At 39.4% G+C, this 24903-nt stretch overlaps 2 protein-coding genes across 2 annotated transcripts in view; one reads left to right on the top strand and one right to left on the bottom strand.

Moving 5' to 3' along the window:
• Window positions 1-1614: 1614 nt before the first annotated feature.
• The window catches only part of LOC131354691 (zinc-binding protein A33-like), a 166155-nt gene continuing 142866 nt past the window's right edge, over window positions 1615-24903 (bottom strand). The window contains exon 6 of the mRNA XM_058392633.1: window positions 1615-2458. Within this exon, the coding sequence (XP_058248616.1) occupies window positions 1914-2458 (545 nt within the window). The 3' untranslated portion in view covers window positions 1615-1913. The remainder of the gene's footprint in view (window positions 2459-24903) is intronic.
• LOC131354693 (zinc-binding protein A33-like) lies at window positions 13519-16316 on the top strand. Its single transcript, XM_058392636.1, has 6 exons — window positions 13519-14077; window positions 14507-14602; window positions 14692-14922; window positions 15051-15073; window positions 15160-15278; window positions 15769-16316. Exons 1-6 carry the CDS (start codon window positions 13679-13681, stop codon window positions 16299-16301), a joined length of 1401 nt encoding a protein of 466 aa, XP_058248619.1. The 5' UTR covers window positions 13519-13678; the 3' UTR covers window positions 16302-16316.

The raw sequence follows: 24903 nt of genomic DNA on the forward strand, positions 1-24903 counted from the left end.
TACAATGTCTTATTAATTTCTGGTTTGGACTTCTAGAGTTACAGAAATACATCCTGTCATTGTTCACTTATTTATTCCTGATCAAAATCTGTACCACAAATGTATAAGGTGGTGTTTTTCAGTTTATTGATTCTTAGGTAATCTAAAATATACAGCAGACACAAGAGCAGGACATTTGTTTAGTATAGACATAACGTAAGCATCTTTCCATCCAATTCACACACTGTGCTCACTGAAAAAGTGTAAACCAAGTCAGCTGGAATTGTCACGTCTCACTGTAAAAGAAAGCTGCACCCTGAAACACATTAAATATGTTGGGATTGAAATATTTGTCATGTGTTTAGTGAATCTGGTGTTAATCTGTTGGAAGAAGCAAATCTTAGGTTAATACAGTCAATGTATTATGACAAAACATTTTTTTCAGCTAGTTACTTTATATGTGGTCACTCATTATTTTGTAGATTTTTTTTTACACATGTACGACTTTCAATATGCTGCTTCCATAAATAAACCTCCTACACATTTTTGGATTAAGTATTCTGTACATAATACTTAATTCTTTGTAACTGGAACCTGTTGTACAAGAAGTGGCTTCATGTTCAAAAATATCTGATTATATTTATTGGTTCCTCCAAATAGCTAGAAGAAATATAAAATGCAAGCCAAACCAAAGTTTGGGTCTTAGGAGGTTAATAGTCAATGTACAGCAGAAAGTCATACAAGTGTAGAACTGTAGCTGGTTTTTTCCCCAGTTCTTGTTTCTCTCCAGTAGATTATTCTGCAAAAATGAGCAGCATACCAAATTATCTGTTGCATTTTATTTTCCATGTTTAAGTCCTTTAATATTCTCCCTGTGTGACTTGTCTTGTTGTATATGAGACCATAATGGGGTTACTGACAGAAACAATAGCAGGAATAAGAACTTAAAACTAGCTTAAACCACACTCAGAACGAGACGTAACACACAATCTTTGATGACTGTTGTGTAAGAATGAAACTAAATAAACATAAATCTCTACAATTAGTCTAAATATAAAAACGGCTAATACACAGTCAGACTGTAACAATAATTCTCACTTGTGTTTAACTCTCACTCTTAGACATCTATTTCAACCCAACATCAAGATGCTCCAGTATCTCCACATCACCCAGTTTCTCTCAGTGATCACACCAGTTAATGGATGAACAAGATCAGTAGCTAAAGGAGATACACTCATGAATATTAATGAGTCTCCTCCTGCCATCCTATGGTTTAGAAATTTGTGACAAATCCATCTGATGTTTGTAAAACCACAAAGTGCAGGTGGAGTGAAACGGAGAGCTTGAATTCTCCTCCACTGTACAGTTTCACACATAACACACACAGCCAGCTAAACATTTCACCCAAGATTAACAGCATAGTGCTAACAAGTACAAATACAGTAAAGACATGAGCTTTCAAAGTCTCAGTTTATTTCAAATGATTTAAAATACAGCAGTAAAATTAAATTATTACATCTATTTCAGATTTCAGATTCTACATTTAAACAGACTTTTATTATTTTAATTTCCTCCTGTGGTTTATTTGTGTGTTGAAGCCCTGAACTGAAAGCTGTGGAGGAAAAAGTTCTATGTAGTTATTTAAATTTAATGTCACATTATTTTAAATTAATAACTCTATTTCAACAAAGTAAATAATTCTTTTAACTCAAAATCAACTTTAATTTCATCTAATAACTTTCAGGATGTATCATTTCCAGTTTCACATTATTTTGATTTCATTGACAAGGTGAGCTGAAATAAGGTCACAGCACTTCAATAAACTTTTCACAATGAACTGTTCAGTGCTTCTGTAAAAACAAACTTTCACAAAGAATATGAATCTTTTAATGTGCAATATTTCATGAATGATCTGGAATAAAACAATATCAGCTCTAACTGATCTGATTCACTCTTACAGAGCACTGAAGTGGCAGAATCTTTAGAGGAAATTCTTTACCATAAACACCTAGATATGGCAGTAATTTATCAGTAAATGTTTGTGTGAAAGTGTGTAAGTGTGTGTTAGTGAGAGGGTTGGAGAATGACAGCTTTCCTCTGTCCCAGTCCAGTTTCACTCTGATCCTCTGGAGTTTCTGTTCCACTGAGAGGTGAGTGAATGTCTGTGGTGTAGAACGTGCCCAATATTTACCATCATAATACGTCACATACCAGATTCCATTTTTGGAGTATATCTTCCCCTTCCTCTGAGCAGATTCTGTCATCACACCCACTAACCAGTCTGTACAGTCTCCAACTTCAACATCCCAGCAGTGTGTCCCTGAGTTAAAGCCCTCAGAGCCCAGGATACACGAATATTCATCAAATCTCTCTGGATTATCAGGAAGTTTCTGTTTCTCATCACTGCGTCTCACACTGGTCAGATCATCAGATACAATGAGATAAGGAGAAACAGTGTTGGGGTCCAGAGGTACAGGTGCTGAAAACACACACACACACACACACACACACACACACACACACATGATGGAGCTAAGCTAACTTCAACATTACATTCACATGGAACTAGCTAACATTTACAGAAACCAAGAAATGATAACTGTAATTACAAAATTAACAACTTGCCTTATGCAGTTTTCAGAGTGTGTTTAAATTAGAGATGTAACCAATCATTATAACAATTCTAATTCTATGATAACTCTAAAACTTTTATAAACCACTGAAACTCTTCATGTTTTCACTCAGTCAATAGAAACATCTCAAAATAAACGTTCCCTCAAATAAAATAATTACAAAATGAACAGATTAATAATAATAATAATAATAATAATAATAATAATAATAATAACAACAACTAATAATAATCTTTTTCTTCTTCTTTGGGCTTTTCCCTTCAGGGGTCTCCACAGCGAATCATCTCTCTCCACCTATCCCTATCTTCTGCATCCTCAACACTTACACCCACTAGCTTCATATCCTCATTTATTACATCCATATACCTCTTCTTTGGCCTTCCTCTTTTCCTCCTGCCTGGCAGCTCCATGTCCAACATTCTCCTACCAATATAGTCACTCTTCCTCCTCTGGACATGTCCAAACCATCTTAATCTGTCCTCCCTAACTTTGTCCCCCAGATGTCCAAGTTTTGATCTCCTCCTGAAACAAATCAACACACTGCATGGAGACTCTGTGTTTCAGCTCTTATTGTACACATCATTAACTCAGATCACTGTTTATTAAGAGGGTTTAACTGTAAATATGTTCAATATGAGTTTATAAATAATGTGACAATATTATCTACAGTATATTCTCCTTTAACAAGCACTCAGAGAAGCTTTTAAAATCCACTAAGTGCAGAAGGAAATTGTAAAAATTATATATCTGCTGTGGTTTATGCAGGAGACACTTCAGATGGTGAAAATCTGAATAAAACAGTTATATTTACAGCATTTGGCAGATGCTCTTATACAGAGAAACCTATGTTTATCTCCGTTATACAAATGAGGAACAAGGGCCTTACTCAAGGGCCCAGCACTAGCAGCATGGTGTCCTGGGATTTAAACTCACAACCTTCCAAGCAGTAGTCCAACACCTTAACCACTGATCTACCACTACATGAATAAACTGATCAAAAACCAAATACAATACTGAAAACAGATATTGTTAAGTAATATAAGCTTCTTTCACAGGTACATTTTATTTACCTTACAGTCTGTTTGATGCATATCAAACACCGCGCTAGCTATCATCCGTGCTGTGATGGGAGAACTGCTGGACAGAATCATTGATCAAGATCTCAAAGACAACTGCAACGGGTGTGCGATTGATCACCCGAGTCAACTCCAACACTCGTGCTTATTCGACCCCGATGAGTACTATCTGCACATGAACTCCTACAGATTGATGAAAAAGCTATTTAAACCGTGGTTGAAATACACGGTGTCTAGAGGACTGAAAATGTGCGGTATCAAGCAAACTCCATCCTTGGAAAAAATTCAGGCAATCGCCGAGGCAGCCGTTTGTCATTGGAAGGATGAGCCTTACATCAAATCTGTTCTGAGTGAGGCTAAAGAGAAAATGAAGGAAATCTGCGGTGACCAGGTGTATGAAGACATTGTGGACTATTTTGGACATCGATGAACAGTGGCAAGCTGATTTAGTCGATATGTTGAACGAGTCAGAGAGTAATGACAATGCAAAATTTCTGATAACGTGTATAGATATTTTATCTAAACATGCTTGGGTTTGCGTGTTACAAAACAAGACCGGAACAGAGGTGACTAAAGCTTTTGATTCCATTCTAAAGGAAGGTAGAGTCCCCAAAAAACTACAAACTGGCCAAGGGAAGGAGTTTTTTAACAAAAATTTTCAAAATTTAATGAAAAGACACAACATTGTTCACTTTGCTACGGGCACGGGGCAGAAAGCAGTGGTGTGTGAAAGATTTAATAGAACGTTAAAGACCAGGATGTGGAGATATTTTACAGCTTTTAACACGAGAAAATACACCGATGTTGTACAGGACTTGGTCCACGCGTACAATCACAGTTACTATTCCAGCATCAAAATGAAGCCCGTCGATGTAAACGAAACCAATTCCTTCAGCGTATTTAAAACCCTATACGGATTATTTTCACCGAAAATAAAGAAACTAAAATTCAAGTTTAAAGTCGGTGACGTTGTTAGAATTTCCCATTTAAAAAGACAGTTTGAAAAGGGCTATGAACAAAATTTTACAGATGAATACTTTACAATATCTGAATGGTTACCAAGAGATCCCCCGGTATATAAATTGAAAGACTGTGACGGTGAAAAAATTGAGGGAACCTTTTATGAACCAGAGTTACAAAAGATTATTTTTGGCTAGGACAGGGCATTCAAAATAGAGAAAATCTTGTCTGAAAAGATCCGAAACCGGAAAAAAGTCTGTCTGGTGAAATGGGTGGGGTGGCCCGATTAAATTTAATTCCTGGATTCCTGCTGAAGAAGTAGCTGACATCGCGCGTTAGAACTTAAAAGTATTGCCTCGAATAAAACAGAAATCTATAATTCTTTAACCATGGAAGAGAGCAGATTCTATTTAACTCTTCCAAGTAATGCATCGCTGGATATATATCCTAAAAATAAGATCGGATACTATACTACTAAAATAGCCAAACCAATCAATTTGAAAGGAGAATGGGAGATTTCACTCGCGGAGGTTCAATACGTCCATAGTTGGCACTCAGTAAGCCAGCAAGAATGTCAATTTCATGTGGTTCTGTTGAGCGGATCAAAGAAAATAAAATACTACGTCTGTCACATCACTAAAGCGTATTATGAAAGTATTGAAAAACTGGTTAGTGAAATCAACCAAACGATGAAAAACCATAATATTTACATGGAGTTATCCTATAACCCCATAAAAAATAAAATCCGTATGGTATGCCAAAAAACGTACACATTCAGCGCTAATGGAAACTTGGCAAATATGCTAGGTCTGCAACCCAACACTCTGTTAACGTTTGACGACCCGGAAGCGCCTTATCCGGCTGATATTCATGCAGGGCTTTTACACAACGTACGTGTATACTGACGTCATTGAGCATCAGCGCGTTGGTGACAGCTTCGTCCCTTTGTTGAGATGTGTACATATAACAGGGGAAAACAATAAAGTGGTCACAATATCTTATGACAAGCCGCACTATGTGTCGGACCAGAACAGACGAATACCGTTTACTTACGGGAAATTTATAGCTAGACTACACTTCAGACCTGCTAAACATTCGTTCCGATTGTAAAAAAGATGGATAGGCGGTACACTGATCCTCATTCCTATGTGAATTATTATGTCAACCAGGCCAGAAATGGCCTCCCAGGGTTTCACAGTGCCCCCACCATGTATGGGGGGGGTCTCGGTGGTCTGTTCAAGGGTCTTTTTAGAATGGCTGTTCCATTCCTCAAAAGAGGATTCGCTATTGCAATACCTTGAATCTTGAATCTTGAAAAGAGGATTCGCTATTGCAATACCTCATTTAAAAACTGCTGCCAAAGGTATTGTAAGCAATGTAGTGAGCACCGTTAAAAACAAGACACACACTCAGAATCAGGATGGATCAGGTCTAGCACTGATTGCGCGCAGAAAATCTAAAAGACCCCTGGGACATCGACACACGATTCTGAATAAAAGACACAAGGTAACTAAAATCAAGACCAGTGTGAAAAAGACCAAGCAGAGAGGCACGAAGCATCCTCCCATCTCTCACAAAAGAAAGCGGTTGTACATTTTCTAACATCATGGCTTTTTTACACAGTCTATCCTCAGAGTGTACTAAGTCAGAATTGGATATTTTTACACTACCGTATACCCAAACGAGTATCGAAAAGTATACTTATGTTGAAATACCTCCACTTTCTGCTCTGACAGACAACGGACCCTTGGAGTTCTTTGTGCCCGGAAATGGTGAGGATTACCTCGACTTGAACAACACCTTTTTACACCTAACCTGCAAAATCCTGAATGCAGATGGTACCAACATAGCTAACAATGCAAAGGTTGGCATTGTTAACTATCCAATAGCATCGCTTTTCTTACAAGTAGATGTGATGCTAGGGGATCGTCTTATTTCTCAATCTAGCAGTACATACCCATACCGTACTACCTTCAAATGTCTCCTCAACTATGGAAAAGAAACCCTGGAAACACAATTTTGCACCGGATTATTCTACAAAGACACAGCAAGACATATGGATGCCACTGACCCTGATGGTCGAAACGATGGTCTCAAACAAAGGGCCCGGTTTAGTGCTGAAAGCAACACCTTTGACCTGATTGGGCATATTCACTCTGATATATTTTTTCAAGATAAATTTTTACTTAATGGCGTCAATTTGAGGATTAAAATGATTCACAGTAAAGATGTATTTTGCTTGATGAATGAAGGAAATACCAATTTCGTTCTAAAAATGCTCAATGCTACTCTTTTTGTGAAGAAAGTATCCGTCTCACCGGCTGTAAAACTAGGGCATGCACAAGGGCTATTTATAGCCATGGCCAAATATCCCATTGAAAGTGTTTGCATGAAGACTTTCAGCATGGCTGCGGGGAGTCGCATTTGCTCACAAGAGAATCTTTTCCTCGGGCCTCTACCTAAAACCATTATCTTTGGAATGGTAGACAACGATGCCTTCAGCAGTTCGTACAACAAAAACCCGTTTGATTTTAAACATTACAATACAGGGTTTGTAGCGCTCTACGTAGATGGTACTCAATATCCTGCAAAACCGTTTCAACCGGATTTCCAGTCCGGAAATGTGGTCTGTGAATTCCAATCTTTAATTTTAGCATCGGGAAGATCAGGCATTGTCGATTAACAGAGATGAGTATACGCACGGTTATACTTTATTCACATTTAACTTGAACCCCGATGCAGACTGCGGCCGACATTTGTCATTGATAAATTCGGGGAATATGCGTTTGGAACTCAGATTTCGACAAGCCCTTCCGAGAACCGTGAATCTAATTGTGTACGCTAGTTTCTACAGCATTATAGAAATAAACAATAGAAGAAACGTGCTCATCGATTACCAGTAACAAATGGACACCGGAGAACTGATGGATGTTATGAGAAGTTGCCCTGAAATAGCTAAAATATTCTGCGGTGTGGTGGCCAGCGATGAATTACCTACGAACACCTTGACAAGATTTCCAGCTCTGTTTATCGTAAATACATATCTGAGACACATGCAGGGCGAGCATTGGCTAGCTTTATGTCTTAATGATGAAACTTCCAGGGAATTTTTTTGACTCATACAGAAACCCGCCAGATTACGAACTCTTTCCTGATTCTATCGATTATTTTTTGAGAAAAACCTGTAGCGAAATAAAATATAACCCTGTACAAGTTCAAAATTTTACCTCAGTATGCTGCGGACAGCACTGTGTATTTTTTCTGTGTCATAGAGCTAAAGGTTATTCCTTTAACCGCATTATGTCTATGTATGGTAAAGATTTAAATAGAAACGATAATGCTGTTGTATCTTTTGTGAAAAAACTGTACCCTAGAGTAAATAAAAAACATTCATTTAGGTGTGTACAATGTGTTAACTCTCTAGACATGTTTCATTCATGTGTATAATGTAATTAATCATGATGCTTCACAAGAAAATTCTCGATGCAGAATAACTTTATTGAAATAAACATTATCGAAATACATTGCAAAATTAGTAGTCCCTCGTCAGTCATTTTTCAAAAATCATACCAGGCAGATTGTTTAAGAACCGGTGATTCAAAAACGGGGTCGGGGGTCGTGGAATCATAGTCTTTGCTTTTAGCTGACAAAGAAGGAGAATCATGTGGTGAAGGGTGTGGATCTTTAGATCTTTTTGTGTCGGATATTTTGCGTAGAACATCTCCGTTAGGTATGGTTGAGAAGGGGATATTTAGACTAGCTACAGTATGTAATAATTCTTTCCAACCTAAAGGCCTCCGATCATCAGATACTTTATGAGGGGCCATGAGACTCTTAAGCAGATCCACCATGTGAGAACCTTTGACGGCATTTCCTTTAAAAATAAATTCACCTTCATCATTCCACGAAGCCTAATTTTACCAAGTTTAAAAACATTTGCAGGGCCGATGCGTAGAGTTTAGACTTCTCATAATCATTCACATCAGTCCTAAACAAAATGTGTCGTATTGTCTCATCCAAGTTGTTTTCAGCAGTCTTTCTTAAGCTTTCTTTCTCTGTGGTGATGTTTCTAAGTTTATCGAATTGATGTTGAGGGATTAAATACATTTTCTCTGCGGTCTCCATGTTAATTGTTACGGGACGCAATTAAGCTGCTTATAAAAGGAACGGCCACGCTGAGTAGCGGAAGAAGAAATCCACCAGTTTGATTAACAACCTTCCTTTTTGTTTCTATCGACATTCTTTTATCCGCAAAAAGTTTGATCCACTTTTTCTGTTTTTTTAAACCTCTGTATTGTTTCGTCATCAATGGTACGTTCCCTCTCAGAACGTTTAAAGCGAGCTCGCATATGCTCAGAATGAGATCTGTTGAGGCATTCCTTAACATTGTCTTTCTCTGACTGGGGGGGTGACCTACAGTATGTAATGTTTGCAACAATGGGAGGGTTTGTTTCAACCGACCTGACATTGTTTTCGATACTTTAAAGTTTTTTCTTCTTTTTCGGAACATACACAATCAGCTTCTCTTGTGGAAACACCCCTGACCGGAGACGAAGTTCTTCTGGTGTTTGCGCTTTGAGATCTACTAATAAATAACCAAATGGTCTAGCAGTTGCATCTCGAAAACATTCTAAAAAATACTTGCTGTTATCAGGATACGTTTGACGAGCTAGTACGCCGATCTGTAATTTATCTCTAGGGTTTTTAAAAAAAACTATGTAGTTGGCATTTAGGTTAATGGTTCTACTAGATTTGCCTTGAAAAAACAAATTTTGAACGAGATAGATGATGCTCAGATTTCTGTGATGGGTGTATTTTGTAAAAGCCTTTTCTACTTCGTCGTTCTTACTGGCAGTTTCCATCAAGTCATCAATTACCAATGAGTTTGTTTTGTTGGGGGGAAATAGTTCATCGTCACACAACGAATCAGGGATTCCTTGAAGAAATTTTATATTTATTTTGGACAACAATTCATCATACAGAGGTTGCCAACAAGAAAAAATCCACACAATATTGTCAGGGACTTTTGAAAATACCTCTTTACAGTTTTCCAGCAGCAGCTTGATAAAATATGATTTACTGCTATTACTAGGTCCACACACGATACATGAAAATGGTAATTGCATCCTGGCATCAAAAGCATTCACATTCATATTTTCCTTGACTAATGATGTTTCAAATCAACAGAAACAAACAAAATAAACTATACATACATACATACATACATATATACATGAACAGCCTTAGTACCCGTAAGGGAGAGTTGTGAAATCAGGTAATAAAACTCGCTTGACCCTGAACCTTTTCAACTGTGGCTGGTTTCTCAAATGAAACCCCTTTTTATCTCTCACAATTTGATTTTGTGAGGTTATAAGCTGACCGGATTGGTCCAGATTTTTCACATGGTTGTCCACCAGCTCTGTCAGAGATTTTAAATGAACAATTTCAGAATTGGTGTAATTTAAAGTGATACCTTTAGCTTTCATTGTTGTTTTTCCTTTTATTGTTTTGTATCCACATGTTTTAGGGCCAGCACTTATGAATTCAAAAATTTGGTCGCCGTCATCTAGTTCGCTGGTAAGACCACCTAAATAATCACTCAGACGTGGCATCCATGTGCCCCGGTCCAGATAACCTGAAAAGCGCTACGTCTGCTGATTCCGCATTGAAAAAAAACCCGGCTGTACAACCGTTTGACAACGACCAATACTGAATATGTTTATGCTCTAAACTTTTTGCAAATCTCCCCAAAGTAGATTTCAGCTTCTTTGGTGCATCAGGACAAGTGGCCATAGCTGCGCTCAAAGAATCACCAATATTTCACAAGTAGAGACAGAGTATTTCAAGAGAAAAATGGTGAGTGTGTCTTTATTTTTCAAATTTTGTGTGTGTGTGTTTGTCTGTCTGTCTGTCTGTGTGTTTGGCTGTAAATCCATTTAAAGTAATGACTTTAGACCTCACACGCACGCACACACAATTTATATTGTTCATTACTTATTGCACTACCTCTACCTGTCATCTGCTGCTATAGTTACATTTATGTTTATTTCTATTTGCACTACCTCAACTGCTGCTGTTGTATTTTTGCACAATATTTTTTTACATCATTTCATTTTATCTTATTTTATTTCACTTACATTCCATTACACATGTTCTTTTCTTTCTTTTTCAGTGCTAAGTGTCCTGTGTTCTTTTGTGTTGTCTTTCTTGTATTTATTGTCTTCAGCACTGTCTTGTCTATGCTCTGTTTGCACCGAGCTGCACACTGTGCACTTTCTTAAGACAAACTTCTGTCCTAGCTAGGTGGTGTTTTTTTGTGTTGAACTCTTTGTTGTTGTATGTTTCTGTAGCACCAGGTCCTGGAGAAACGTTGTTTCATTTCACTATGTGCTGCGTCAGCTATATGTGGTTGAAATGACAATAAAGCTTCTTGAATCTTGAATCTTGAAGAATTTTGCTCTCTAAGGCTGAACATCTCTCTAGACTCACTTATGCAGCTCTATCTTTATATATTATACACTTTAAATAAAATGAAAAAATGTTATTGGATTTTGTGGAAGAACAACAGTTAGGACACTGTCTTCTTAACCTTATTCTTCTTTACATTAAGAAACTAAAAAAAAACATTTTACTTGGTGACTGGTCAAATATCAGCAATAAAAGTTGAGCTATCTGATTATTGGGTTGCTGTATAACATTAGTAACGTTAATATAGAATGCTGCTCAAGAGATACACTGATTGTTAGCTAACTAAAGCGTAACTAGCTCTGCATGACATAATTATTTAATTTATTTACATACACAATAAAATCCTTCACTGTTGAGAGCTAACATTAGATTTCATTTTATTTCATAGAAAATGGCTAATCTGATGACCACAGGACATGCTCACCTCTACATCTTCACAAATATGATGTTGAATTCTTGTAAGAAGAAATCGTATGTTACTGAGGAGGCAGAGCAAGAATCTGAATATTAAAGACTTTCTTACTGTATATATATATATATATATATATATATATACACACACTATATTGCCAAAAGTATTCGCTCACCCATCCAAATAATCAGAATCAGGTGTTCCAATCACTTCCATGGCCACAGGTGTATAAAATCAAGCACCTAGGCATGCAGACTGTTTTTACAAACATTTGTGAAAGAATGGGTCGCTCTCAGGAGCTCAGTGAATTCCAGCGTGGAACTGTGATAGGATGCCACCTGTGCAACAAATCCAGTCGTGAAATTTCCTCGCTCCTAAATATTCCACAGTCAACTGTCAGCTGTATTATAAGAACGTGGAAGTGTTTGGGAACGACAGCAACTCAGCCACGAAGTGGTAGGCCACGTAAACTGACGGAGCGGGGTCAGCGGATGCTGAGGTCGCCAACTTTCTGCAGAGTCAATCGCTACAGACCTCCAAACTTCATGTGGCCTTCAGATTAGCTCAAGAACAGTGCGCAGAGAGCTTCATGGAATGGGTTTCCATGGCCGAGCAGCTGCATCCAAGCCATACATCACCAAGTGCAATGCAAAGCGTCGGATGCAGTGGTGTAAAGCACGCCGCCACTGGACTCTAGAGCAGTGGAGACGCGTTCTCTGGAATGACGAATCGCGCTTCTCCATCTGGCAATCTGATGGATGAGTCTGGGTTTGGCGGTTGCCAGGAGAACGGTACTTGTCTGACAGCATTGTGCCAAGTGTAAAGTTTGGTGGAGGGGGGATTATGGTGTGGGGTTGTTTTTCAGGAGCTGGGCTTGGCCCCTTAGTTCCAGTGAAAGGAACTCTGAATGCTTCAGCATACCAAGACATTTTGGACAATTCCATGCTCCCAACTATGTGGGAACAGTTTGGATCTGGCCCCTTCCTCTTCCAACATGACTGTGCACCAGTGACCAAAGCACAAAGGTCCATAAAGACATGGATGACAGAGTCTGGTGTGGAGGAACTTGACTGGCCTGCACAGAGTCCTGACCTCAACCCGATAGAACACCTTTGGGATGAATTAGAGCGGAGACTGAGAGCCAGGCCTTCTCGTCCAACATCAGTTTGTGACCTCACAAATGCGCTTCTAGAAGAATGGTCAAAAATTCCCATAAACACACTCCTAAACCTTGTGGACAGCCTTCCCAGAAGAGTTGAAGCTGTTATAGCTGCAAAGGGTGGACCGACGTCATATTGAACCCTATGGATTAAGAATGGGATGTCACTTAAGTTCATATGCGAGTCAAGGCAGGTGAGCGAATACTTTTGGCAATATAGTGTATATATACGGCAAATCATCAAGGTAAACGGGAAACAGGTGACAAGGCGGGAAGGCAGCACAATATGGAGGGCATGGCACAAAGTACAAGGGAATACAAACAGAAAAAGCAGACTCCACCAATTCACCTGCCAGCACCCCCTCCAGTGGTCTGGCAGGGCACTGTCCCAGTGATTTCTGACAGGTGCATTAGGTAAGATTAGGTATCTAACAGTGGGTTTGACAATTGAATGGTTAACCCATGCTCATGAAGCTCCGCCACCAGAACCTAGAGTACAGTGCCGATAAAATAAGTGACAGGAGGCACATTAAAACACAAACAAGACCAAAAGTCAGTTTTCCAAAACAGAGTTCTCTCAGTGATTTAATACATTTGTGCTAAAGCCATTCGTTAATCTGTTTTTGTTTTTTTTAAATCACGTTGTAGATAACTTTCAGGTTATAAGGAATAATAAATGGAATACTGCTCCTTTAAGTAGGTGTTGTGTGCTGTTTCTGATGTAACTGGTGACTGTAACAGGTTATAACGTGTCTCTGTAAATCTCCTCCTATTAAGGAAGTGTTGAGTCTGAGACGACTGCAGTCCTTCAGAAACAGTCTGCAGTGTTCTGCTCTGGTGAGATTTGGTTTATTCTCAGTTTATGGAGAAATCTTTCGCATTGATATAACTGTGAAAAGAAGTGATTACTAACTGGACCTACATAGGTGTTGTTTAATTGTGAAACTCTGAGTGTTCGGACTGGAGAGAACAACAGCAGCAGTAAAATAAAATGGCTTCTAAGTTTTCAGAGGAGGATTTCTCCTGTCCTGTGTGCTGTGAAATCTTCAAGGATCCTGTTGTTCTGCGCTGCAGTCACAGTGTGTGTAAAGTGTGTTTGCAGCAGTTCTGGGAGGCCAAAGGATCCAGAGAATGTCCTGTATGTAGGAGGAAGTCATCTAAGGGGGAACCTCCCATAAGCTTGGCCTTAAAGAACCTGTGTGAGACTTTCTTACAGGAGGGAAATCAGAGCTCTTCATCAGGGTCTGAAACAGTCTGCAGTCTGCACAGTGAGAAACTCAAACTCTTCTGTCTGGATGATCAACAGCCGGTGTGTTTGGTGTGTCGGGACTCAAGGAAACACACCAACCACAAATTCTGCCCCATTGAGGAGGCAGTAACAGACTGTAAGGTAAATAAAATGTACATCTGAGGTCATGCGTCATGTAAAAAAAAAATGAGAAAGAAGGTTATATTACCTAACAATATCTATAGGTTCAGTATTACATTTGCTTTTTGAATAGTTTATTCATATAATTATCAAATCTGTGAGTCTGCAATTCCATCATGTACAGATTTTCATCATCTGAAGTGTCACCTTCATGAATAGGAGCAGATATATAATGTATAAAATGTTCTTTTGCATTTGGTGTATTTTAAAATCTTCATTCAGTGCTTGTTAAAGGAGAATATACTATAGATAATATTGTCACATTATTTATAAACTCATATTGAACATATTTACAGTTAAACCCTCTTAATAAACAGTGATCTGAGTTAATGATGTGTACAATAAGAGCTGAAACACAGAGTCTCCATGCAGTGTGTTGATTTGTTTCAGGAAGAGATCAAAACTGCACTGAAGCCCCTACAGGAGAAACTGAAGATCTTTAAAGACTGTAAACTGAACTGGAGTCAGACTGCAGAACATATAAAGGTTACAATCAATAACATGGTTTTGATAGAATTCTATTCTCCATCATTGTAAAATCAGTTCTATTTCATTTGATTTCCTCTTCACTGCAGATTCAGGCCCAACACACAGAGCGTCAGATTAAGGAGCAGTTTGAGAAGCTTCACCAGTTTCTACGAGATGAAGAGGCAGTCAGGATCACTGCACTGAGAGAGGAAGAGGAGCAGAAGAGTCAGATGATGAAGGAGAAGATTGAGAAGCTGAGCAGAGACATATCATCTCTTTCAGACACAATCAGAGCCGTAGAAGAGGAGATGAGAGCTGAAGACGTCCTGTTCTTACAAGTGAGGATCATTTAGTCAGTATTTATACTGTGAGAAAGTCAAACTTCTTTCCATCATCAGAAACGTCACATTTCAGTGGTGTAAAAATGTAAATCATATCCACTGATATTTGCTTTGTTGTTTTCCAGAACTACAAGGCCACAGTGAAAAGGTGAGTGATGTGGTTCCTGTCTCTCTGGTTCTCTGTGTTTCTGAATCCAAAGCCACAGCAACACTGACTCCTGAATGTTTTTGCAGAGCCCAGTGCACACTGCAGCATCCAGAGGAGCTTTCAGGAGCACTGATCCATGTGGCAAAACATCTGGCCAACCTGAAGTTCAGAGTCTGGGAGAAGATGCAGGACACTGTCCAATACAGTAAGAGTCTTTCTTTCTTTCTTTGAGTAAGTGTGTGTGTGTGTTAACTATTAATTTCTTTTTCTGTTCTTTTTGGTTACTTTTTTTCTGCTTTTGTTATGTAGAAAAGAAGTTACTCTTGTGATATTATTATTAATGTGTTCATTTTTATTTTATGTGATTTGAGGGAACTTTTATTTTGAAAGGCTTCTATTGCCCTCAGACTGTTCAGTGTTCGAAGAGTGAGCAGAGGGACTGAGTGAAAACATGAAGAGTTTCAGTGGTTTATAAAAGTTTTAGAGTTATCATAGAATTAGAATTGTTATAATGATTGGTTACATCTCTAATTTAAACACACTCTGAAAACTGCATAAGGCAAGTTGTTAATTTTGTAATTACAGTTATCATTTCTTGGTTTCTATAAATGTTAGCTTATTCCATGTGAATGTAATGTTCAAGTTAGCTTAGCTCCATCGTGTGTGTGTGTGTGTGTGTGTGTGTGTGTTTTCAGCACCTGTAACTCTGGACCCCAACACTGTTCATCCTGTACTCATTGTATCTGATGATCTGACCAGTGTGAGACGCAGTGATGAGAAACAGAAACTTCCTGATAATCCAGAGAGATTTGGTAAATGTTTGTGTATCCTGGGCTCTGAGGGCTTTAACTCAGGGACACACTGCTGGGATGTTGAAGTTGGAGACTGTACAGACTGGGATGTGGGTGTGATGACAGAATCTGCTCAGAGGAAGGGGGAGATATACTCCAAAAATGGAATCTGGTATGTGAGGTATTATGATGGTAAATATTGGGCACGTTCTACACCACAGAAATCCTCTCACCTCTCAGTAGAACAGAAACTCCAGAGGATCAGAGTGAAACTGGACTGGGACAGAGGAAAGCTGTCATTCTCTGACCCTCTCACTAACACACACTTACACACTTTCACACACACATTTACTGATAAATTACTGCCATATCTATATGTTTCTGGTAAAGAATCTCCTCTAAAGATTCTGCCACTTCATATAAATACTGATTACTAAAAATTATATGTCAAATTAGATTCCATATTATTAAATGAATTTAAAGTGATTTTGAGTTAAAATAATGGTATACTCTGAAATAAAGAAATAATAAATCAAATTAATGTGACATTAAGTGTAAATTACTAGCATGTTTTCCTCCACTGCTTTTAGTTCAGGGCTTCAGCAAACAAATAAACCACAAGAGGAAATTAAAATAATAAAAGTCTGTTTAAATGTAGAATTTGAAATCTGAAATAGATGATTTAATTTTATTGATGTATTTTAAATCATTTGAAATAAACAGAGACTTTGAAAGCTCAAGTATTTACTGTATTTGTACTTGTTAGCCATCTGGAAAGAGGTACTGAATCATTCGAACCCGCACAACCTGTTGAACAGCTTCTTCCCTCAGGCAATCAGGTATCTCAACAGAGAACTGAACTGAGTTGGACACGGACGAGCACATACACACACAAACATGCACACATAGACACACAAACATACACACACAACTGAGAATTGTTCTCAACAGAGAACTGGACTGTGCTGGACATGGTGTTGTACACACACACACACACACACACACAACAGAGAGCTGGTCTCAAAAATAGAACTGAGCTGGACACACACATACACACACACAAAATTTGTCCTGTTTACTTACACACGTCACTTTTACATTGATCTTGTTTACACTTTAAATATTTTATAAATACTTTTAAATATTTATAACTGTTCACTTGGTCACTTAACTAAATGTATCTGTTTTAACTTAAATTACTTTGTTACTTCTACATGTATATTCACTGTATTAACCTGTTTCTATCCGTCTTTGCACCCACTCATAACACTGTTTTTTTGCACAAGAGTCGGCGTTATATGTCTTATGCTAAAGCTTATGCTAAAGCTTATATGTCTTAAGCTTATATGTGCTAACACTAAAACTAATGCTACAGCTAATGCTAATGGCTGCAGACAGGAAGAGACTGCCAATACCGGAAATGTGTTCATCTCCGAGCATGACGTGAGGAGAGCCTTCAGGACAGTGAACACCAGGAAAGCAGCAGGACAAGATGGAATCTCAGGTTGTGTCCTCAGAGCCTGTGCTGACCAGCTAGCACCAGTGGATCCATTACAGTTCACCTACTGCCCGAACCGCTCACCTGGACACTAGAAAAAGGAAAATTATGTTAGAATGCTGTTTGTCGACTACAGTTCAGCGTATAACACTATAATCCCCTCCACACTCACCACCAAGCTGGAGCAACTGGGACTCAGCCCATCTTTGTCAGTGGATCTCCAATTTCTGGCAGACTACAGGCAGTAAGGATGGGCAGACATGTCTCTGCCTCACTCACCCTCAGCACTAGAGCCCCCCAGGGTTGTGTTCTGAGCCCCTTGCTGTACTCTTTGTACACATATGACTGCATGGCCACTACCAACACCACCAAAATTATCAAGTTTGCTGACGACACCGTTGTGGTCGGATTGATCTCTGACAACAATGAGATGGCCTACCTGGAGGAGATTAAGACTCTGGAGAACTGGTGTCAGAGGAACAACCTCCACCTTAACATCAGCAAGACTAAGGAGCTGATAGTGGACTTCAGCAAAAAGCAGGAGAGGAACTACCAGACCCCTGTAATCATGAGAGCCCAGTGGAGAGTGTAGACAACTTCAGATACCTAGGTGTTCACATCACGCAGGACCTGTCATGGTCCTGTCACATCAACACTGTGGTGAAGAAGGCCGGCAGCGTCTCTTCCACCTCAGACACTTGAGAGACTTTAGACTGCCTGCTAAGGTGCTAAGGAACTTTTACTCCTGCACCATAGAGAGCATCCTGACGGGAAACATCGCAACCTGGTTCGGGAACAGCAGGTTGTGCAAGACAGACGAGCTCTTCAGAGGGTGGTGCGATCAGCTGAGCACATCATCAGTACCAAGCTCCCTGACCTGCATTCAGTCACAACAAGCGGTGCTGGACCAAAGCCAGGAAGACTGTGAAGGACCTCAGCCATCCCAACAATGGACTTTTCTCTCTGTTGAGGTCAGGGAAGCACTTCCGCTCCCTGAAGACCAACACAGAGAGACTGAAGAGAAGCTTCTTCCCGCAGGCTATACGGTCTCAACCAGAACTCCACATAGGACTCAACTGATTGGACTTGCTATGCTTCCTACACACGTGTTTAAAAACACCAGAACCAACCACACCGTACATTTGCACATTACAGGACTGTGGTATACAATACACAATACATAAAACATAAACATATATGGCAGATTCTGCTCCCGTTTATACACAAAGAGGACTTGTGTACATCTGCACTTTAAAGATGACAATACCAATAGACAATACCACTGTTTCTCATCATCTCATCAACTTATTTCACTACATGAACACCCCGTACTGCTGCTGTCTGCACCTTGCACATTATTGCACACTATTCACTTTATATAGTTCTGTATAATACAGTTGTTTACATTTTACATTTCTTTACATATATTCTATATTTTATATACATATTCTGTATACATACACTATATTGCCAAAAGTATTCGCTCACCCATCCAAATAATCAGAGTCAGGTGTTCCAATCACTTCCATGGCCACAGGTGTATAAAATCAAGCACCTAGGCATGCAGACTGTTTTTACAAACATTTGTGAAAGAATGGGTCACTCTCAGGAGCTCAGTGAATTCCAGCGTGGAACTGTGATAGGATGCCTCCTGTGCAACAAATCCAGTCGTGAAATTTCCTCGCTCCTAAATATTCCACAGTCAACTGTCAGCTGTATTATAAGAACGTGGAAGTGTTTGGGAACGACAGCAACTCAGCCACGAAGTGGTAGGCCACGTAAACTGACGGAGCGGGGTCAGTGGATGCTGATGCGCATAGTGCGAAGAGGTCGCCAACTTTCTGCAGAGTCAATCGCTACAGACCTCCAAACTTCATATGGCCTTCAGATTAGCTCAAGAACAGTGCGGAGAGAGCTTCATGGAATGGGTTTCCATGACCGAGCAGCTGCATCCAAGCCATACATCACCAAGTGCAATGCAAAGCGTCGGATGCAGTGGTGTAAAGCACGCCGCCACTGGACTCTAGAGCAGTGGAGACGCGTTCTCTGGAGTGACGAATCGCGCTTCTCCATCTGGCAATCTGATGGACGAGTCTGGGTTTGGCGGTTGCCAGGAGAACGGTACTTGTCTGACTGCATTGTGCCAAGTGTAAAGTTTGGTGGAGGGGGGATTATGGTGTGGGGTTGTTTTTCAGGAGCTGGGCTTGGCTCCTTAGTTCCAGTGAAAGGAACTCTGAATACTTCAGCATACCAAGACATTTTGGACAATTCCATGCTCCCAACTTTGTGGGAACAGTTTGGAGCTGGCCCCTTCCTCTTCCAACATGACTGTGCACCAGTGCGCAAAGCAAGGTCCATAAAGACATGGATGACAGAGTCTGGTGTGGATGAACTTGACTGGCCTGCACAGAGTCTTGACCTCAACCCGATAGAACACCTTTGGGATGAATTAGAGCGGAGACTGAGAGCCAGGCCTTCTCGTCCAACATCAGTGTGTGACCTCACAAATGCGCTTCTGGAAGAATGGTCAAAAATTCCCATAAACACACTCCTAAACCTTGTGGACAGCCTTCCCAGAAGAGTTGAAGCTGTTATAGCTGCAAAGGGTGGACCGACGTCATATTGAACCCTATGGATTAGGAATGGGATGTCACTTAAGTTCATATGCGAGTCAAGGCAGGTAAGCGAATACTTTTGGCAATATAGTGTATATACCCTACATTACTTTATTTATATTTTATTCTATTTATATTATATTTTATTTGTATTTACCTACTGTGGACGGTAGTTTTTATATTTTATATTTCGTATTTTTATATTTTACATTTTATTCTTCTTCTGTCTTGTGCACTTATGTTGTATGTTTAGTTTGTAAAGAATGCACCTATGTAGGAAAAGTTTTGTTCTATGTTTGTCCGTGTCACCTGTACTTTGTTTTCTTTCTATGTAGCACCTCTGGTCCAGGAGGAACGTTGTTTCATTTCACTGTGTACTGCATCAGCTATATATGGTTGAAGTGACAATAAAGCTTCTTTGATTTTGACTTTTGACTTTTTGACTCTCACTTGTAGCCATCTATGCCAATATCAAGATGCTCCAGTATCTCCACATCACCCAGTTTCTCTCAGTGATCACACCAGTTAATGGTTGAACAAGCTTTCATTTACATTTACATTTCTGGCATTTAGCAGACGCTCTTATCCATAGCGACGTACAAAAGTGTTTCAAAATCTCTATCAATTAATATGTTAACACTGGTTCAATAGGTCACAAATTTAGGATATTATTAGCCTAAAACTGAGGTTTTTTTTTTTTTTTAAATGTATACATATTTAAAACGTATAACACATGAATTCACCACCGCTTTCAATTTTGGAGTGTACATTCCCCCCAGCGCTAATGCTAAGGAGGCTCTGTGTGAGCTCTACGGAGCTATTAGTGAGCTGCAGAATGCTCACCCCAACGGACTGTCCATCATCGCCGGAGATTTCAATCATGCAAATCTCAAAACAGTGCTCCCTAAATTCCATCAGCATGTGGACTTTGCTACGAGAGGGGTGAACACGCTGGATGTTTTTTACACAAACATTCCCAGCATATATTGTGCAGAGCCCCGCCCCCACCTCGGCTACTCAGACCACATCTCTTTGATGTTGATTCCAGCATACAGACCACTTGTCAGACGCTCTAAACAAGTTAAAACCTGGCCAGCAGGAGCCATCTCTGCTCTTCAGGACTGTTTTGAGTGCACTGACTGGGACATGTTCAGGGAGGCTGCAACCAATGGTGCCTCTATCGACTTTTAGGAATACACGGCAACAGTGACCGGCTACATCGGGAAGTGTATCGATGATGTGACTGTCTCCAAGACCATCACCACACGCTCCAACCAGAAGACGTGGATGACTGCAAAAGTGTGTGCTCTACTGAAGTTGAGAGACTCCGCCTTCAGAGCAGGGGACAGGGCGGCCTTAAAAACAGCAAGGGCCAAACTGTCCTGAGCCATCAAAGAGGCGAAGCGCATACACGCCCAGAGAATCCACGGCCACTTTCAGGACAGCGGTGACTCGCGGCGCATGTGGCAGGGCATTCAGATGATCATGAACTACAGGACAACATCACCTGCCTGTGACAGTGATGCCTCCCTCCCAGAAACGCTGAGTAACTTCTACACTCGGTTCGATGCACAGAACATTGTAACAGCGAAGAAGACCATCCCTCCTCCTAACAACCAGGTGCTCTGTCTTTCCACAGCTGATATGAAGAGGACTCTTCACTGACATCTTCAACATCTCCCTGAGGTTTATCGTACCAGGGGGTGTATAGGGAGGGAGGTGTGTGTGGAGGTACAAGGTGCGAAATGCGAATTAGCATATGAATGAAACCACCTTGAATGTTCTACAGTACCTACTGGATGAAAGCACAATTTTCAAAACAGAAAGATCACCTGTGATTGGCTGAGACATGTGTTGCTATTGGTCAGTCTGGGCAATTATAATACTTGTAATTCATATAATTATTTTATTTATATTTATTTATTATATTAATCTATTAAATTTGTTAAAGATATATTATAACAATATAGGTGTCATAAAGGCTAATAGTAAATATTAGGAAAACAGACATTTGGGAGAGACATGTTGATAAAATGTAAGAGTTTTATTAAATAGACATATGAAATATAAATACACAAAAACTAGCCAGAGATTATTGTCATGGCATCACGTTTGGCATCAAATGTCTTTTTGCTGCCTAGGGGTCGTAGGTATGCAGGTGGTGTTCTGTTAGACGGATGCCCAGTTCACAGACGCCGGTGATGCAGTGCTGCATACTTTGAACTGGCTTCTAGGCTCATCTGCAGCTTAGCACACAGATTGCTCAGCATCTGGCTGCGGAATGATGGAGGTCTCACAATGCACCCCGAGACTCCATCATCGTCTTCTTCATCTGACATCATGTCAGCGGTGATTCCCCTCCAGAAGTCCACTTCGTCCACAGCCAGTACACTTTGCCTCACCTCCAAGAGCTGAAAACACAATTGTTACATATAATAAGCATAAACATGTACATCATTACAGTTTATACTAATACAACAGAAATAAGTAAAACGAATTTAATTCTAATCTGTCTTACCCTCTTTCTCTTCTGGCGACTCCAGGCTGAGGTCTTATTAGCTGCAGCCACACTTGCTAGGATGTACCAGAAATTTCTATGCACAGTCTCATAGTATGTCTTGCAGGCAACTGGAAAAAAATGAATGGGTTTTTTAAAAACTACAACCAACCAAACACAACTACACAGATAAATAACAAAAACAGGATTAAGAACAACCACAAGGTGACAACAAAATGTAATAACACTTTACACTTTATGTGGCTTGGACGAACTTTTGGTTCTAGCTCTGTGTTGTTCTTGTGTTTGAACTCTATGTTGTATGTTTCTGTAGCACCAGGTCCTTGTTTCATTTCACTATGTACTGAGTCAGCTATATGTGGTTGAAATGACAATAAAGCTTCTTGAATCTAACAACTAAATAACAACAACACAGTGAAAATTGCTTACCAACAAAGTCATTTTTATCCAGGCCTTCATCAATTCCGCGCTTATGGACAGTGGTCCCACTAAAATGAGGTGACCATCTCATTATATGGCGAGCTTAATCTGTGGAGGCAAAACGTACAGAGTTAAAACAACGTGTTTATTTGCTTCTGAAACAACAGAGTGCATGTTAGTCCATATCTTTAATCCGTACCCGTGCTCCGGGTCATAGCACCTACAGTTTCCTCAGAGTTGTGTAGCTGATGGACTGCCTCCTACAAAATACAAGTCAAAATGCTTTGTTACAAAACTTACACTGGTTTTGCCAAATGAAAGCATGGGTTATGTCGTTAGAAGAATTTAGACTTACCGCGATTTTAGGACTGTGCAGTTGCCTCTTCCTCTTCAGTTCCTTGGCTAGCCATTGTAAACAGCAAGGTAAATGTAAAGAGTGAAGAAAATATAAAGAGCGGAGGTAAAAATGAAAATGGTAAGAAAATTCCAGGAAAGAGTAACATCTCTGTTTGTATGTTTTGGTTCCGCGCTTTGTCTCGTGACCTCGTCTGTGATTGGAGGAACAAACCGTGTCACCGTGACCTAGCACCCGATTGGCCGAGGCTCATCACATGCAAAGTAACGTAACCAGGAAGAGCTCGGAGAGCATTAAACTGTACAGTGGAGCCTCTGTCTCCATTCCAGCAAACAATCTTGGATGAGGATGACAGAAATGCGATGTTGACCATGTAACATCAAATGTACCCTGAAAATTGTATAACTGAGATTGACTGTTTTGCCCAGACATGCAAAAGGGTAACCCACCATTGACCCTGTAGCAGAACCACATTTCTCCCTGTTGAGCACATTGCTGGAAGATGTGTGTTAAATACATCCACTGTGCATTTAAGCAAATCAACAGAAAGAGTTACTGTAGTCATGCCACAATGTACAGTGGTTGAGGTCTAGGAGTGCTGTGAGGATCAGACTATTTTCTTAAAATGTTATACTATTTTTTTTAACTTTATGTAATCATTTGCTATATAATTTGTTAGTTGTATACAATAAAAAGTATTTTCTGTAATGAAAGTGAAGTCAGCTGAGCGTTATTGACATTCTACTACATGTAGGAACATGCAGTGGAACAAAATGTTTTATCTCTAAGGACCAAATTACACAATTTCACTTTCACTTCACTTTCATTAAATGTGTTAGATAAATAAACTGAATTGATAAAGCATTGAACAAATGTGGATTTTCTTTATTTTGGTATGGTTGTTTTTAAAAGAAAAACATTTTTTTTGTTATATATAATTATATAAATAAAATTAAATATATGTACATAAATAAAACAAGACAACATTTAAACACAACCATACCAAAATAAAGAAAATCCACGTTTTCAATGCTTTACATATATTAGGCCTGTCAATCGATTAAAATATTTAATCGCGATTAATCGCATGATTGTCATGAGTTAACGCGAGTTAACACTCTCTCTCTCTCTCTCTCTCTCTCTCTCTTTCTCTCTCTCTCTGTGTGTGTTTACCTGCCTCCGTGTTTGTTTATCTGCCGCTTCTACTCCACTTCCGATTCCCGTCTGCGCGACAATACACTTACGCTCATCCCAAATGCTCTCGTTGGTTGACACACGTCATCACCTTTATCCCAAGCCAATACAAAACGAGATCCCACCCCTCCCATCACCCGTGGTTTGTCTGTATGTGTATTCAGAGCCACTGAGCAGCAGACTTTTGAAATTATTTACAAAATACTAAAAACTGTGTTAACGCGCGATAAAATGTTTGTCGGCGTTAATAAATTAATGAGTTAATGCGACAATAACATGTTAACTTTCCCAGCCCATATATATATATATATATATATATATATATATATATATATATATATATATATATATATATATATATATATAAACACACACACACTTATTTGTTTATTATTATTAATGTTTTCTGTCTTTTAGTGGTACACAAGGTAATTAGTCT

Source organism: Hemibagrus wyckioides, linkage group LG06 (genome assembly GCF_019097595.1).
Source record: "Hemibagrus wyckioides isolate EC202008001 linkage group LG06, SWU_Hwy_1.0, whole genome shotgun sequence".
Lineage (NCBI taxonomy): Eukaryota > Metazoa > Chordata > Actinopteri > Siluriformes > Bagridae > Hemibagrus > Hemibagrus wyckioides.

What these genes read in the sequence shown, in the direction of transcription:
- LOC131354693 (XM_058392636.1), top strand. Translation starts at nt 13,679, where the DNA reads ATGGCTTCTAAGTTTTCAGAGGAGGATTTCTCCTGTCCTGTGTGCTGT. An exon ending in AGGCAGTAACAGACTGTAAG is followed by an intron (nt 14,078 to 14,506) that starts GTAAATAAAATG and finishes GATTTGTTTCAG; the next exon opens with GAAGAGATCAAAACTGCACT. An exon ending in TACAAGGCCACAGTGAAAAG is followed by an intron (nt 15,074 to 15,159) that starts GTGAGTGATGTG and finishes ATGTTTTTGCAG; the next exon opens with AGCCCAGTGCACACTGCAGC.